The 14,798-nt window shown below is 47.7% G+C and overlaps 1 protein-coding gene across 1 annotated transcript; it reads left to right on the plus strand.

Annotated features, from left to right (window-relative positions):
• Positions 1–101: 101 nt before the first annotated feature.
• trmt61a (tRNA methyltransferase 61A) lies at positions 102–8,703 on the plus strand. Its single transcript, XM_029139189.3, has 4 exons — positions 102–752; positions 1,316–1,660; positions 5,192–5,458; positions 8,020–8,703. The coding sequence occupies exons 2-4, from the start codon at positions 1,330–1,332 to the stop codon at positions 8,310–8,312; spliced, it is 891 nt and encodes a 296-aa protein (XP_028995022.1). The 5' UTR covers positions 102–752; positions 1,316–1,329; the 3' UTR covers positions 8,313–8,703.
• The last annotated feature ends 6,095 nt before the right edge of the window (positions 8,704–14,798 follow it).

Below are 14,798 nucleotides of genomic sequence, written 5' to 3' on the forward strand. Positions count from 1 at the left end.
TAAAACTACGGAGCATTTGCAAAAGAATATTGACTCATCATTTCATATTTCGTTACTATTATTTAAAAACTTTAGTTATTTTATCTTTATTTATTTTATTTTATTTTATTATAATCAAATGCCTATTTTTTAAATAAATGCAAAACAGTAGTTGATGTCGAAATCTAACGTGTATAGAATATTTTACTGCGTTTTTCGTATTTAACTAAAATCACACTAAAACGTAACTAAAACATAAATACCAGTACAGCTAGCATCTGTTCATTTATTAGGTCCATATCTGTTCTGAATTGCTTTTGTACCTATCAGCTTTATTTACGCAGCTAAAGTACTGGATTTTGACAAGTAGTAGAAGGAGGTTGAGTGTAAGAAAAAACGCAGTAGTTAATTTTAAAATTCCAAATAATAAACTAACACGTTGTTCGCTTAAATGTTGACTATTATTGTAGTTATATACGCACAAATACGTTCTGAATAGACGTTTCTGTCCCCAGCGCTCTGCGATGAACCACAGATCTACAACTTATCTGGACTGCTGCTCTGAGCGGACGTTGGCCCCGGAGACGATTTACAGATCAGCGAACGGGTTCAACTTCCGGCGTCGTCCTCTTTAACTTCCCCTGAAAACAACACCACGTGCGCGTGGATTAACCGGGAAAGGGTCAGTCCCGCGTGCACTTACACCGGCCGTAGGACTAGAAAGGGTCGTTTTCCGGGAACCTTGGACGTTAACGGACACCGCTGGTGAGAAGGTGGGTCGCCAGAGTCAGCGGCTGTTTTATGTGGAACGGCGGTTGGAGCAGCTCGCGGGCGTCACCAGCGCTAGCATGCTACGTAGCGCTAGCGTCCAATCGCGTAACCAATTATAGATGTTCAAGTTTTGACCACAGATAAAGGACAGCGGCTTTGCAAATACCGTAACAACTATATGTTGTTTGAATTAGCTGCTGGTTATTTCAAATAATGTAGGCTAACTAGCTAACTGATCCATTTGCTAAAGTCACTTTTTTATGATTTTGTCAATATTTAACTAAAGATACTGTTTCAGAAGCAGCTCTTCACTGTAGAATGTAAATAGTGCTGATGAACCATGACATTAATTCAAATTATTCACACGTTATTTGACACTTCTGCCTCAGAACATCCTGTGTCGTCTCTTTCTGGAGTCGAGCTGACTTGTAGTATCTATTCATGCTGTTACATGAGCTCCATGGGGAGACACACAAACTATCATAATTTGTCTGTGTCTAATTGAAGTATTCCGTTTATTTGGTTTCTGTCCTTACTGGTTCACTGATTTTGGATCCTCTTGCAGAAGGACTGTGCATAATGAGTTTTGTGGAGTATGGAGACCTCATCCAGGATGGGGACATCGCCATCGTGTATTTGAGCCACGACTCGATGATGGCTGTTAAGGTCCAGCAGGGCGCCCAGACGCAGACCCGCTACGGGGTCATTCGCCACTCCACGGACCTGATAGGTCAGCGTTACGGGTCGAAGGTCACCTGCAGTAAAGGTGGGTGGGTCCACGTGCTCCACCCGACACCTGAGCTGTGGACGGTCTGCCTGCCACACCGCACACAGATCCTCTACACCACCGACATCGCAACCATCACCATGATGCTGGAGCTGAAGCCGGGCTCCATCGTCTGCGAGTCAGGTGAGTGCGGAATCAGACGAACCAGTGCATGTGTTAATGAGGTGATGGATGGCAACTCTTCTGTCCTTCTGAACATTCTGTCACTCCTGCGTGGTTTAATTATGATATGTTCATGCTTGACGGTTACAAGCTTACAAGAGCAGGTTAGACATTGTAAATATTAACCTGGTTCATTAACCAGTTCAATTCCCGCCTCCTGTGCCAGGTGTGCCCTTGAGCAAGACACTTCACACTTGCTCCCCGGGCAGCAGCCCACTGCTTCCCCATTGGGGGGATGGGTCAAATGTAGAGGACACAATTTCCCCAAGGGGATTGATATAGTATCTATCACATCTTATCTTAAATGTGTTTTATCATGAGCAGCAATTGTATTTGGCGCAGGCAGAAAATGGTCTGTTGAACGAATGGATTTGTCAAGTGTCAACTACACACTATTAGTCATATTATTAGTTGTTTTTTTGGTAAGAATCTTTTTTGCTCCATGAAAGATACACTGCTTCTTTCTGGAATTCGCAGACACTCTTTGAGTTTCAGCTGGCTTTTCCAGTTTTCTCTGCAGTGAGGGCAGTGGGAAAGGATGGTGTTGGCTTGTGGTGCAGTGCTGTGCGGCGGCTGCTTCCCTCCAGCCCTGCACATCACATTATTGATTGTGTGTGTGTGTGTGGAGGTAAGATTGGAGTGCTCTGGGGTGTTATGGATGGCTATAGAAACTGTTTATTCAGCGCACACACGGCAGCAGCACAGAGAGAGCTGCACTCTCACATCGCTCTCCTTCTTTGTTTTCACACAGTGAATCTGAATAATTTCAGAATAAATGCTGAGTGTCATTCTTTCCAGTGATCAGTGAGTTAACACACCAGGAGATGCTCGTCTTTTCTGAATAACCTGATGTGTAATTATGAAAATGGGTTGTCATTTGCATTCTACCTACAACGGCTTCTGTGTAGTTACCCTGCATTGAGTTTCGGTCTCATTGGATGATTAGGAGGAATCCCGGTAGGTCCAATCCTTCCTCTTCATATTTACAGTTAAATGTAGTTGTTTGTCAGACAGTTTTATCCAAACTGTACAAAGCAAGATGAAGCGTGAGGTTGTTATCGGTCATTGTGTGACATTTTCAAAGGTCACAGTACAAGCACTTAATTGAACCATCTCTCTGGTCTTATCACATTAACTCCATATGACTAACACCTGAAGCAGCAGATTAAAAGCTTGTTGTGTTAAACTGCTCTGTAGGCGACATGTTTCATTAGCTGCACATCATTGTGTGTTGATGCGACCCGTGTGTGCTGTCCTTCGGAAGGGAGCCGTGCTCTCACTGGGCCGGGTCGCTCAGCCTGCTGAAGCAGCATTCTGTCATGTTGAAGAGTCACCTTGGAGAGAGGTCGTCCTGGAGCCCGTTTGAGTTTGTCACGCTAATAATTAACAGTGCGTTTTATTTCTGACGGTTGTATCAGTGTTTCACATCAAGCAGATCGAATGCAAGTATGCTCGGCAAACATTCGCTGCTGCTGAAGGTCCGTCATCTTGATGACCTCTATGATTCAAAAACATGATGTCGGGTCGAGACTTTGTAATAGAAGCTTGTGGTGCAGGCTTAGGTCACATTCTACATCATCTGACTTTTAAAACTGCACCAGTGATGCTGCAGCCACTGACATTTAGAGCACAAAGGGTTAATGATGAGAAGGAGCGCCCGCTTACTGTCCCTTTTTTAAGTTGCATGTCTGGAACCTCCCGCATGGTTTTGCTTCTCTTCCAGCCAATCAGCTTGTATTTGAGATGGAGAACAGAAAGCGGTTATGAGCTGCAGTCCAGGCCAGCAGCCAGATTCACGTCCGCCTCCCCCACTGAGACTTCACCCCCTTCAATCACTGCTGCCTCTGGTGCAGTAACTGGTTTTACATCTCATAGTGAAACCAGCCTGGAAACACTGTGGTTGAGCATCAGATTAAAGCTGTCCTTTTTTTAAGGAACATCAGCTGCTCTTCAGCAATGCAAGCTGCCACAGAAGATCCACAGAGCTGCTTTAAAGCCTCCAGTCACTGCAGCCACCACTTCCCTAAACAGTTTCCATTTTCTGTTTCTTGTCTGCACAAACACAAGTGACCAGTAAAGCTGATTCAGATTTTACTTACAGGACTTTCCTGTTTTAACAGCACAATAATGCGGTGCAGATAAATAAGAAATGCCTCTAATATGATAATATCTATTTAGAGCTGCATGCTCATGTTGGCTCATGTGTTTCTGCAGGACACTTTGTGCAAAGACTTTAGAAATATTTAATTGTGTTAATCTCTGCAACCAACAGTTTGACTGTCTATTTGTTCCAGTCAGATGAATGCACATTTAGTTGAGTGCATGTGGGAATGCATCAGTCATGAGTGTGATTCAATGATGAATCAAGTCTGTGACACAGAGGAACGTGATATCAGGTGCTAAGACGTTATTGGTTTTAGCCTTTTCATGCAACTTGTTGATGTTAAAGACCAAAAACACAAATTATCACAATAACACAATATGTTATTAAGATAATAATGTGATCCAAAGCTCAGAAAACACCTCATTAAGGTTACTCTTACGTTCTGCTCAGGTTAACGTATAGTTGTTCCTGCTCTTCCCAGTGTTGACATCACACTTTATCCTCTTTATCATGAGAGCACATCACTTCCAGCTTACAGCCATAGCTAAGAGCTGGTTCCTGTCTCCTTCCCTCTTGGCAACTGATGTTTCATTTGGGACCGTTGGGATTGAATGCTTCAGCTTTGTTTTAGTACATTTACATCTAACGATCGGTGTGCAGTCTTCCAGTCACAGACTCTCCGTCTCAGCAGCGCGAGGGTACTACATTGCCCTCTTTGTAGCCTTGCACGCAGGCGGCGCTGACGTGTGTGTGTGTGTGTGTGTGTGTGTGTGTGTGTGTGTGTGTGTGTGTGTGTGTGTGTGTGTGTGTGTGTGTGTGTGTGTGTGTGTGTGTGTGTGTGTGTGTGTGTGTGTGTGTGTGTGTGTGTGTGTGTGTGTGTGTGTGTGTGTGTGTGTGTGTGTGTGTGTGTGTGTGTGTGTGTGTGTGTGTGTGTGTGTGTGTGTGTGTGTGTGTGTGTGTGTGTGTGTGTGTGTGTGTGTGTGTGTGCGCGCGTGCGGAGGATGGGCTCTAGCTGCGGCGCGCCTCTCACCCGCCTTAGCTGAAAGTCACATGATCCGTGTTTACTGTCTCCTCTCGTCATTCTGTCACAGACTGTACATTAGTGAAAGCAGCAGGGCTGTTCCATCACAAGCAAGGGCCACTCGGCAATGTAGCATCCACTTCAGAGTCAGAGTGTAGTAACAGGGAAGCTCTTTTTTCTAGAATTACATGTTCTTTTTACATGTTACATGTTTGACACCCACCCTCTCAGCTTGAAGGCAGAGGAGCTATATTTGCACTTGTCAAACTTGAAAACCCCTAATCTTGTATCATTGTTGTTACAGAATGACCTGACGGTTTAAGCATATTCTGAACAGGCTTTTAGGTGATTTCTCTGTTTCTCTCAGGCACCGGCAGTGGCTCGCTCTCCCACGCCATCCTGCGGACCATCGCGCCCACCGGTCACCTCCACACCGTAGAGTTCCACCAGCAGCGGGCTGAGAAGGTGGCCGAGGAGTTCAAGGAGCACCGCGTGGATCACCTGGTCACGGTCAGGAACCAGGACGTGTGCAAGGATGGGTTTGGAGTGACCGGAGTGGCGGATGCCGTGTTCCTGGACATCCCCAAACCCTGGGAGGCGGTGGGGCACGCCAAGGCCGCTATGAGGAAACAAGGTAGGAGCAAACTAGTGTAGGTGTGATCCTGCTTTCACGAGTGGGACAGACGTGTCCCTGACCTTTGACCATAATATAGTCAGTTCACGCTTGAGTTCAACAGACGTGTGTGCATCATGTTGTTTTAGGATTGTGTGTTTAACTTCCATAATGAGACTCACTATCAGCTCAGCACAGCCTCAGCTAATGCGGCTGATAATGGATGGCAATGGAAGGAATGCAGACAGCGGCTCGCTGTTTCCTTGACAGGAAGTCCATCACGTCCAGTTTCCTCCTGAAGCACGGGTTCTTTACAACTACTGCTGGTGACTGAGCACACATTAAACAAGCAGGCAGTGAATTTATTCCTTTTATTCATTAACTTTGCCTGTTGTAAAGGGCTATGTAAAGCTAGTGTGTCTGGGGCAACCAGGGAAGAGCGTGTCCAGGCAGGTAACTGTTCACCTAGAAGCAGCATGATCCTAATGTGCCTGAGTGAAGCATAAGGAAAGGAAACGTTTCCACTCATGCCATGCCAAGACTTCCATGCGTGGCTCCAATAAGTTAGCACAGTTTCTTCTCTGCACTATGTAGTTAAACCTGTAATGCGGGTTTCTTAAATCAACCACAGTGTTGTTCCCCATACTAACAGAGACCCAGTCTTGGTTTAATCCTCATCTCTGTTTCCAACACAGTCACACTTTCTTTGACTTCGTTAAACAGTCAGTAGCCATCACACAGCAGCTTTTTCAGCTGAGGAGCAGGAGTGGATACAGGTTCTGGGTCGCGCTTCATGAACTGGTTTTATAGCTTTATAGCTTAATTCTATGAATAAATATCCAACATGTTCCAGCTCCCATAGTCTCCCAACTTCTCTTTGACTCCCTTTTATGGTGCCTCTGCTACATATTCCTTTCATGAGCTGTTGACACACACACACACACACACACACACACACACACACACACACACACACACACACACACACACACACACACACACACACACACACAGAGTCAGATAAATAGAGTGCAGCCATCCCTTAACCATACAGGGCCATGCTGCAGGGAGAGCGCTGGTGAATGTGGCTCCATAAGGAATGTGTTTCTACTGGATGTTTCCTCTGGTCAGAGCGCCGCTGCCCCAAAGCTCTCGGTAACCACAGAACAAGGGGGATTTCAGTGAACTCCAAGTGGAGCATCCAACGCGTCCCGTTCATTGTGTTAGGACCTTACTTCACTCCACTCGGCCGCAGTGTGAGCCAGAAGCAACGGGAGGCAGACGCTTCACCCACAGCCAGAGTTCATGAGATTGTTTCTTCTGCACATCTGAGTGAACCAGATGTTTTCAGACCGAGGTGAACTGGACGGACGCCTGCTGCTGATCTAAAAGCAGCCGCACGCTTTCATTGTAGTCGATCCCGCTGATCGACAAACAAAGTCAAACCTGCAACAAAACTGTGCTGTGGGTGTACTGTAAAACAAAGGCCAGTCCAATATTTCTCTCTCGCTGTTTTATTTTTCTTTCCCCCACTCTGAGTTGTAATTCTTGTAATGTTTTGGCCCGAGGCCCAGCCCTCTGTTTGGCTGCTCTCTGAAATCTGACAGTTAACCCTCACTCCCTGCCTCAGACTGGTACTCTTATGTAAGCAGGACCCAACATGTTGCATAAAGACAAACACTCGGTGAAGTGCTTGTATTTTCATGCGTGCATAGATGCTATTTGTGGACATAATGCTGATGTTTGAGTCAGAGACGTCCTTGTGTTGGAGGCAGCCCCTCCCTGTGTGTTCGTCCTGGTTGCTAGGACAGCACTGGCTTGTGTTTATGGCTGCCTGCAGGAAGAACGCTGGTCCTCTGAGCCAGATGAACCGCTGCTCTCTGAAACATCTCCTGTGATGGGCTTTTAGGCACAAAGAACTCTCCAACAAAGCTGCCCTCTGCAGATTCCACCTCTGAGACGTCATCAGCATGTAACTGATCCTTCTGTGCCAGTGAAACAAAGACAAAACCCACTCCTTTTATTAGCTGGTTGTTTGTCACTTGTTTTTACTGTAACTGTACTGTTCACATCTGTAATGGTTTAACAGCAGTTAATCGTGTGTATTCATGAGTCAAGTGCCTTTACAGCATCTTTAAAGGTTTTTCTCAGTTTTATCTTTAAATATAACCTTTTTTACTAGATTACTTATTACATCACATCCTCCTGAAAATATTCAGCTGTGCCTCTTGGCCACGTTTCCACTCTACAGGTCCGTCAGTGAAGGTTTTCTTGGCTCGAGGCCTCGTTGTCCCGCTGTGATCACAGCGGGTTTAATTTAGAGACGAGAGGCAGCGTCTGGGAGGTGATCTGCGTTTGTTAGAGCAGCGGATCATTCCCTGATGAGCCACGAGCCACGGCCTGGAGCCCGGCAGGTCACAGACCTGTGGGAGTGATGGGAACCATGAATCTGCTGTTAAAATAAATTAAGTCTGACTAAAGAAACCCTTAAAGCTCTAGATTATATTTGTTAATGTTAGCTGTCATTTAACTGCATTCAGAGGAAACCTTGTAAGCCGTTGTCTTCTGCTCTCCTTTCCCAGGAGGTCGGGTGTGTTCGTTCTCTCCGTGCATCGAGCAGGTTCAGAAGACGTGTGAGGCGCTGGCAGATCAGGGCTTTCAGGAGATCAGCACCTTGGAGGTCCTGCTGAGGGTCCACGACGTTCGGACCGTCTCGCTGCCGCTGCCCGACTTCGGCCCCGATCCCTCCGCTCCGGCCCGGCCCGACACCAAGGAGCAGAATCACGCCTCTGTCACCCTGAAGACCACCACACCACCCAGGGAAATGCCGGGCCACACGGGTTATCTCACCTTCGCTACCAAACCCAGACTCTAAGGCTCAGGAGCCGGAGATGTGCTCCGTAATCCGTAGTTCGTGCCTCACTGTGGATTATTTTCCATGAAGTTAATACAGCTGTGATTATCCAGCAGAGGTACCAGGTTCCCCCCGGTCCCAGCGGACGTTGAGGTACCAAGAGGATTTACAGTTTTGCGTTACATAATTCAATGTTCCCGTCACTTGGCGCTGCTTTGTCGCTTGCATCAAGCACGAGTGAGAATGGAGTCGACACCAGTTTCATTTGAGAAGAAAGACCCTGCCTCCACTTTTATACTAAAAGACATTTTAATTAAGGCTTTCCTTTTGTAGGTGGAAGAAACATTATTATTTACATTTTACATTTTTGCACGTTTGTATTTGAGTAAATACAATAAATGTGTGAAGACTCCTCCTTGTTGTTAATCGCTGCGTTATTGAATGTCCCACAAGTTGCTTAAAGTTATAGTTACTTTGAGCTTCAGTGGCTGTGAAATAAAATCAGCAGAGAAGCTTTTTGCTGTGATTGGGTCTGTGTTAACTCCGTAATCCCAGGCTTACTGCGGGTTATAAAAAGCACGGGTTGCTTTAGCCTCCATCCACAGACTCCGTATAAAGATGGTTTGTTGAGTGCGCGTGTGACGAAGCGGCTCAGCCAATTTTCCATGTCTGCAGGCACAGCCCAGGTTTGGACCGTGCTCCGTTTTAACACCAGTATCTTGGCAACAAATCAAACTAGTACCAGAAACCAGTGGATTTTGTGAGACTACATTGAATTATTTTGGTCAGGAATCAGAGAAGCGTGAATCATGTACTTCCTGTTAAACGGCAGAAACAGAGAAGTCATTGAAATAGAAAAATGCCTGTTTGTGTGTCTTGAGATTTCTGGTTTGGGTTCCGACGTCATCGGGGAGTGTGTGGGTCGAGGAAGTGAGTAACTGGAGCTGGGTGTTTTTGATTAAACCTGAGAAGGAAGGACAATGTTACCGGATTGGTCTGAAAGCTGAAAACTGATGCAACTTAAAAGATTAGTTTAAATTCCCAGTTTGCTTTACACTGAACTAATATTTTTATTCTTCCTTTATGCACTCTTAGATAAATCTTCTTTCAAGTCTTAAGTCTGTCTTAAGTCGGGTCACAAATGAAAAGTGAAAGGATGCGTGAGCGCTGCACCACCGTCCACCCACGGCCAGGAGCATCAGGACGCCGCTGCGGAGCCTCTAATCGGCCTCATTGAGACTGAGAATAGCAGCTCTGAGCTGCAGGAAATCCTCCATCTTAATCAGCTTGTCTCCGAGCGTGAGCGGCCAGGCCTGAGCGCTCTCTGCCAGGGAGCAACGAGACTGGACTGCACGAGCCAAGGTCCCAGACAGGCCGCAGGGAGGTGGCTCCCATTAACCCTTCACAGGTTCTGCTGGGACTGAAACGTGCCTCAGATCCTTTAACCCCTTAATCCTGACGAAATCATTAAGAGATTAGAGGCCGAAATCAGACTGATCAGTGATCAATGAGTAGCGGCTCACATGCACTACTACCACTCTGGAGGTCCTCTTCCTCCTCCTCCTCCTCCAGCAATAACAAATGATTCCATCCGGTGAATTAAAAGCCACCACCTTCATCTATGAACAACTGCTGTATGAAGTATTGATGCTTCTGTTCCAGTGCAATCGATCGGTTTTGGAGGCTGATGCTGGTTTGTCCCAGTGAAAGCACAAGATGAGGCCAACCTAACCGTACGATCCACTTGTTGGATGTGTTAATGATGTTTAGTCATTTGGGACACTGAGTTGATCTCCTGTTTTCTTCATAGTAGGACCACGGCGTCATGGTAAAGTAGTGAACGTGTATCAACAGCATTTAGACTAATGTTCGTGCCACCGTTGGCGTCGCCCTGGGAACGAAGCTCATTAAAGCCCTCGTCTTGTTGCGACCTCGTCACCCCCACGTTCCCATGATGCACTTTGGATCCAGGCCAGTGGTTTGAAACGCTGCGCTCATCTTCATCTAATGGAAGAACCGGTTGGCAGGAGTCCACCAGTGAGGACGGGCCCTCAGCGCTGGGTACACTGGGACCATTATGAGCTGGGAAAAGAGGCTTGTTGTGTTGGTCTGACAACAAGCACAGAGTGATAAAATATTAGGAATCTGATCTTGAACAGTTTGAAGTGAATCAAAGGTGTCGTACATGTCCAGCGTCTGGTGAAGCTGCAGCCGGGACCAGCGGACGCCTTTGGGTTCGTGCCCGTGCCTCCAGCTGCCGTGTGTGTTGGCAGAGATGGTTCGTGAGGGGTCAGAGGCAGAGCGTTGTTCTGCTCACCTCTGACGTCACCGGCCCATCAGCTGAGTCTTTGTTTCAGGCCGAAAGGCTCCGAAAATGCCTCCTGTGTTTGCAGCGACCACACCCAAAGAGCAGATTGCATGTTTACGCTGAATGCGTTCTAGGAACCTGGACGTGGTCAAAACGGCCCGTGGCCACGCATTTGTCTGGTTCCTAACACACTGACGAAGACGCGCAGACACGGAGAGAACGTCTCTACTCGGGACGCGTCCAAAGTGACAGATCTGACACGCAAGCGTGAGGTGGATGAGCAGGTCCATAAAGACAAGCGCCCTGAAGTCTGCCCTGGATGAGCGTAGATATTAATTACCCTCCATGAGCCTGCTCAGATGATAGTAATAATATTTACCACTAAAATAAAGTCCAGTCAACCAAAAAATCATTGAGAATTGAAGTTCAGACCAGCACAAAGGAGAGAAATGAACTGGACGTACACAGGAAACCAGGAGTAAATTGTATACTATTATACTAAAAATACTACTTTGTAGGGTGTGTAATTGTAGTATTACTTTGCCTTTAGCGTGTATTAAGGCTGTAAATGCTGCCATAGAGGGTTAGGAACCATTTCAGGTATGAGATGATGAAGATGTTGGGCCCAGTTTGACAGTGTGAGGATTTTTCCTAAGCAGCAGCTTATCAGGGCAATGTAAAACGCTGACGACACCGCGCGTCCTCCCCATTGGCTCCGGCTGAGCTCACCGTTACAATGTCACCGAGGCAGTCGGGCGCCATAAAGCGCCGATACGAGACGCGGGCTCCGTCTAATCGCTGCTCTGCACATATTGACAGCCACAGGTCGGACCCAGTACCTTTGCGATAACGGAGGAGGACGACGGGAGGTCGTAAAAGGCAACGGCCTCAAACGCAGAGCTCCAACTCGCAGGCCTGTAAAGAAATACTCAAACACTGATGTTTTATTTGTTAAAAGGATGTGGCCCCAAATATCTATGTAGCAGAAGTATGCAAACAAATTCCTCCAGTAACCGCTGTGACTCACTTTAGCTAAAATCAGCCCAACTAAACGTTTCCAGACGTCTGTTCTCATCTCTACGCTTTGATACACAGTAAGTGTGCTTCATTAATGAGTGGGAGTCGTCCTGGTTCACAGAAACCAGAGCAGGCCTGGATCACGACACGTCCACCAGATACCTGCACTTGGGCGTGTGTGCGTTCGCTGTTTATTTACTGTACCTGAAGGAGGGAAACTGGTGTCATTTGTCCGTGTTGCGGCGTCGGATCACATTTCTGAGTACGTGCAGGTCTGGAGTGAGTCACTGTGTCATGGGAGGCGGCAGCCGGGGAGCTGGGCTTTTTTCAGACCGGAGAAGCTCCACGCGGACGCAGCTGACATCTGGCTAACAATAGAAGGAAGCGCTGGGCTGTATAGTGAGCGTTCATCTACATCACAGTGCTGCGTCACGTGGACGTGGGTCCAAGAGGCAGCAGCTGGAGTCCATCAGCGCCACAGAGCTGTGATGTGAATCAATACTGGCCACGCTGAGGGCTGGAGCTTTTGTCTGTGCTGGAGAACTGCTCGCCGGCCTTTTGTACAATAGCTTTATTAGCAGGGCTCTCACATCTGGGCTGAGGCTGTTAGAAGCTGCATTCAGGTGCTAGAGGCTGTGCTGGAGCTGTGAAAAGGATTTATTGCTGTCCTGGTTCAGTGGACGTACTGTACTACAATCATTAACCAGAAACAAGACGTGTGTGTGTGTGTGTGTGTGTGTGTGTGTGTGTGTGTGTGTGTGTGTGTGTGTGTGTGTGTGTGTGTGTGTGTGTGTGTGTGTGTGTGAGGGCGTGTGTCTTTATTATTCTATGGTGTTTCATTTCCTTATGACGCTGGCACTGATAATACTGTACAGCCCAGCGCGAAAAGCTCGCCTCCCTGTTGGAGGCCCAGGTTGGGAACGTGGAGGAAGAGAACCCGCTTCCTCCAGGCCAGAGAACCCCAGACTGGGCCCAGCTCGTCTTTCGTGAGGGACGGGCCACAGAGCGAGGATCGACTGCCCCCTGCAGCTCAGCCCAACCAGCTCTAAGTGGAAGGTTTAACAGCCACTACACTGCACTTTACATGGGAGCTTAACTGAATAAAACATTGTGGAGCACAAAGTCCTTTTCCATGGTGCTGAAGCACACATTGCCCCCCCCCCCCCCCCCCCCCCCCCCCCCTTTCGCTTTTACAGGGCATCTTGTTGGCTTTTATACCCAGTCTCTATCTCAGGTTGCACCTCAGGCTTGGAGTGAATTGGAGATGTGATACGTAGGAGTGGAGACACAATAATATCCGCGGGACAAACAGAGGGCAGCTCCCACAGAGGAGTGAGTAATTCCCGCGGTTGCTGTGGCAACCGGCCAAATATGGCACCGTTCCTACACTGTCGGGTACCAGAACCGGACAAGCAGATGGAACCAGCGATGTTTCATCCTCAGACCACATCCATTAGGATTAGTGCAGATTGAAGCGCGTTCTGCTTCCACCAGCAGCATCTGAATTGGGATTTTCAAATAGGAAAATTAGTTTTGTGAAAAGCTAAAGGGAACCACCATCTGGAAAATGTCACTGGCAGATTAAAAGCGTCAGATGTTGTGGGAGCGTTAATTAGCTGCAACTAAGTGAGGCTAAAAGATGAGACTTTTTTGGCGAGATTTATTCACAATCTCAGTCAGAAATTTGTCCCTCCTTCAGTTAAAATACTGCCGTGCCCGAATTCCCGTGTGTGAAATCCGTCTTTCACTGTCTCTGCAGGAAATCTGTTAACACACTGAACTTGAAGTGAAGGGAACAAATGAGCCTCCAGCTGTTGTTGGTCCGAACCAAATTGCTCAAAGTGTTAATAATTCCAGTGTCACGTGTTCAGTGGGAGTTTTCAGGTGTGGCTCTGCGTCCAGCTCGGCCCCTGTCTCGGCCTCATGGAGATGGAGCATCTCGGGGGCCGTTCTCTCTCTCTCTCTCTCCCTCCAGCAGCTCCAGCGGCTCATGACTGCGAGCTCCTCTCAGCCAGCGCAGGAGGCCGGGGGGCGGCGAGGTGGGGGCTGCGTTACATAACAGCCCTCCTGTTTCTACTCGGCTGCACCGCTGACCCTGCCAGGGAGCCTGCAGCCTGCAGAGTGCATGACATAACCCTCCTCGTACCCGACGGGCTGCGGCTCTCAGCCTCCCTGGATGCACAGAGGAACTCTTCCGAGGCTCTATTTTTACACGGAAGAGGCGCAAATGGAGAGAAATGCTAAATTCCTGTTCTTTTATTAATGGGAATGTAATAGTCATCCTGCACTCACGGGCCTCTGGCTTCGTGTGACTAATCCTCCCTTTGGTCCTCTTCATGACACAACCCTCACACAGAGCAGCACAGCAGCTCTCTTCCATCGCTTCACATGCGGCTTTAGGCCCTGATTTCTGCTCAGTGCATTTGTAAATTTGACATTAAGATAGAACAGATTAAAGTACTTACTACTACTGGTGCCATGATGCGTTCGGCCTCAACATATACACAGAATCTCCCATTGACCAGGAGCTGCCGTCATCACACTAGTGGTGGAAATGTGACCAAATGTTTAAATGTCTTTGTTACTGTTTAACATTTAAGGATTTTTAAATGGTGAATGACAGAGCTACATCCCGGGCGCCTTGGGCTGTGATGCTGCTGATGTGTGATCAGTGAGTGTGGCTCATCTCCGTGTTCCAGCTTATGCAACCGGCAGAGCCTCCACGCCTCCCCGCTGCCCGGAGAACCGGGGCCCTGGCGCCCCCTGCTGGACGCGAGCAGGCAGGACTCCTCGAGTAGCTCTGCAGAGAGGTCAGCTGGAAAACCCGAGTCGATGGCCGTGTTGTTCCATTTGCTGTTCCTCCCTAAAAGCAGCTCTGTGCCAAAAGAAGCAGCGTCCCATGGTCGTGAAAGATTGATGTATTCTTATTTTTCTATCTGCTTCGCTTCTCGGCCTCCGCGCTGAACACGCAGCGTTCCTCTCTTCACCTCCAGGTCAGCAGCCAAATGAGCCGCTCGTTCGGCTCCTCGTTTGCAGCTTCGGCGGAGGAAAATTGCAGGTTTTCTCCCAGGAGGACACCAAGCACCCGCACACACACAGACAAATGACTCTGCCCAAAATAAAGTCAGGCCGACATCAGCAGCTGCAACAAATAACAGGTTTATTATTATTAGTCAGAAGAA

The sequence above is a fragment of the Betta splendens genome, chromosome 22 (assembly GCF_900634795.4).
Source record: "Betta splendens chromosome 22, fBetSpl5.4, whole genome shotgun sequence".
Lineage (NCBI taxonomy): Eukaryota > Metazoa > Chordata > Actinopteri > Anabantiformes > Osphronemidae > Betta > Betta splendens.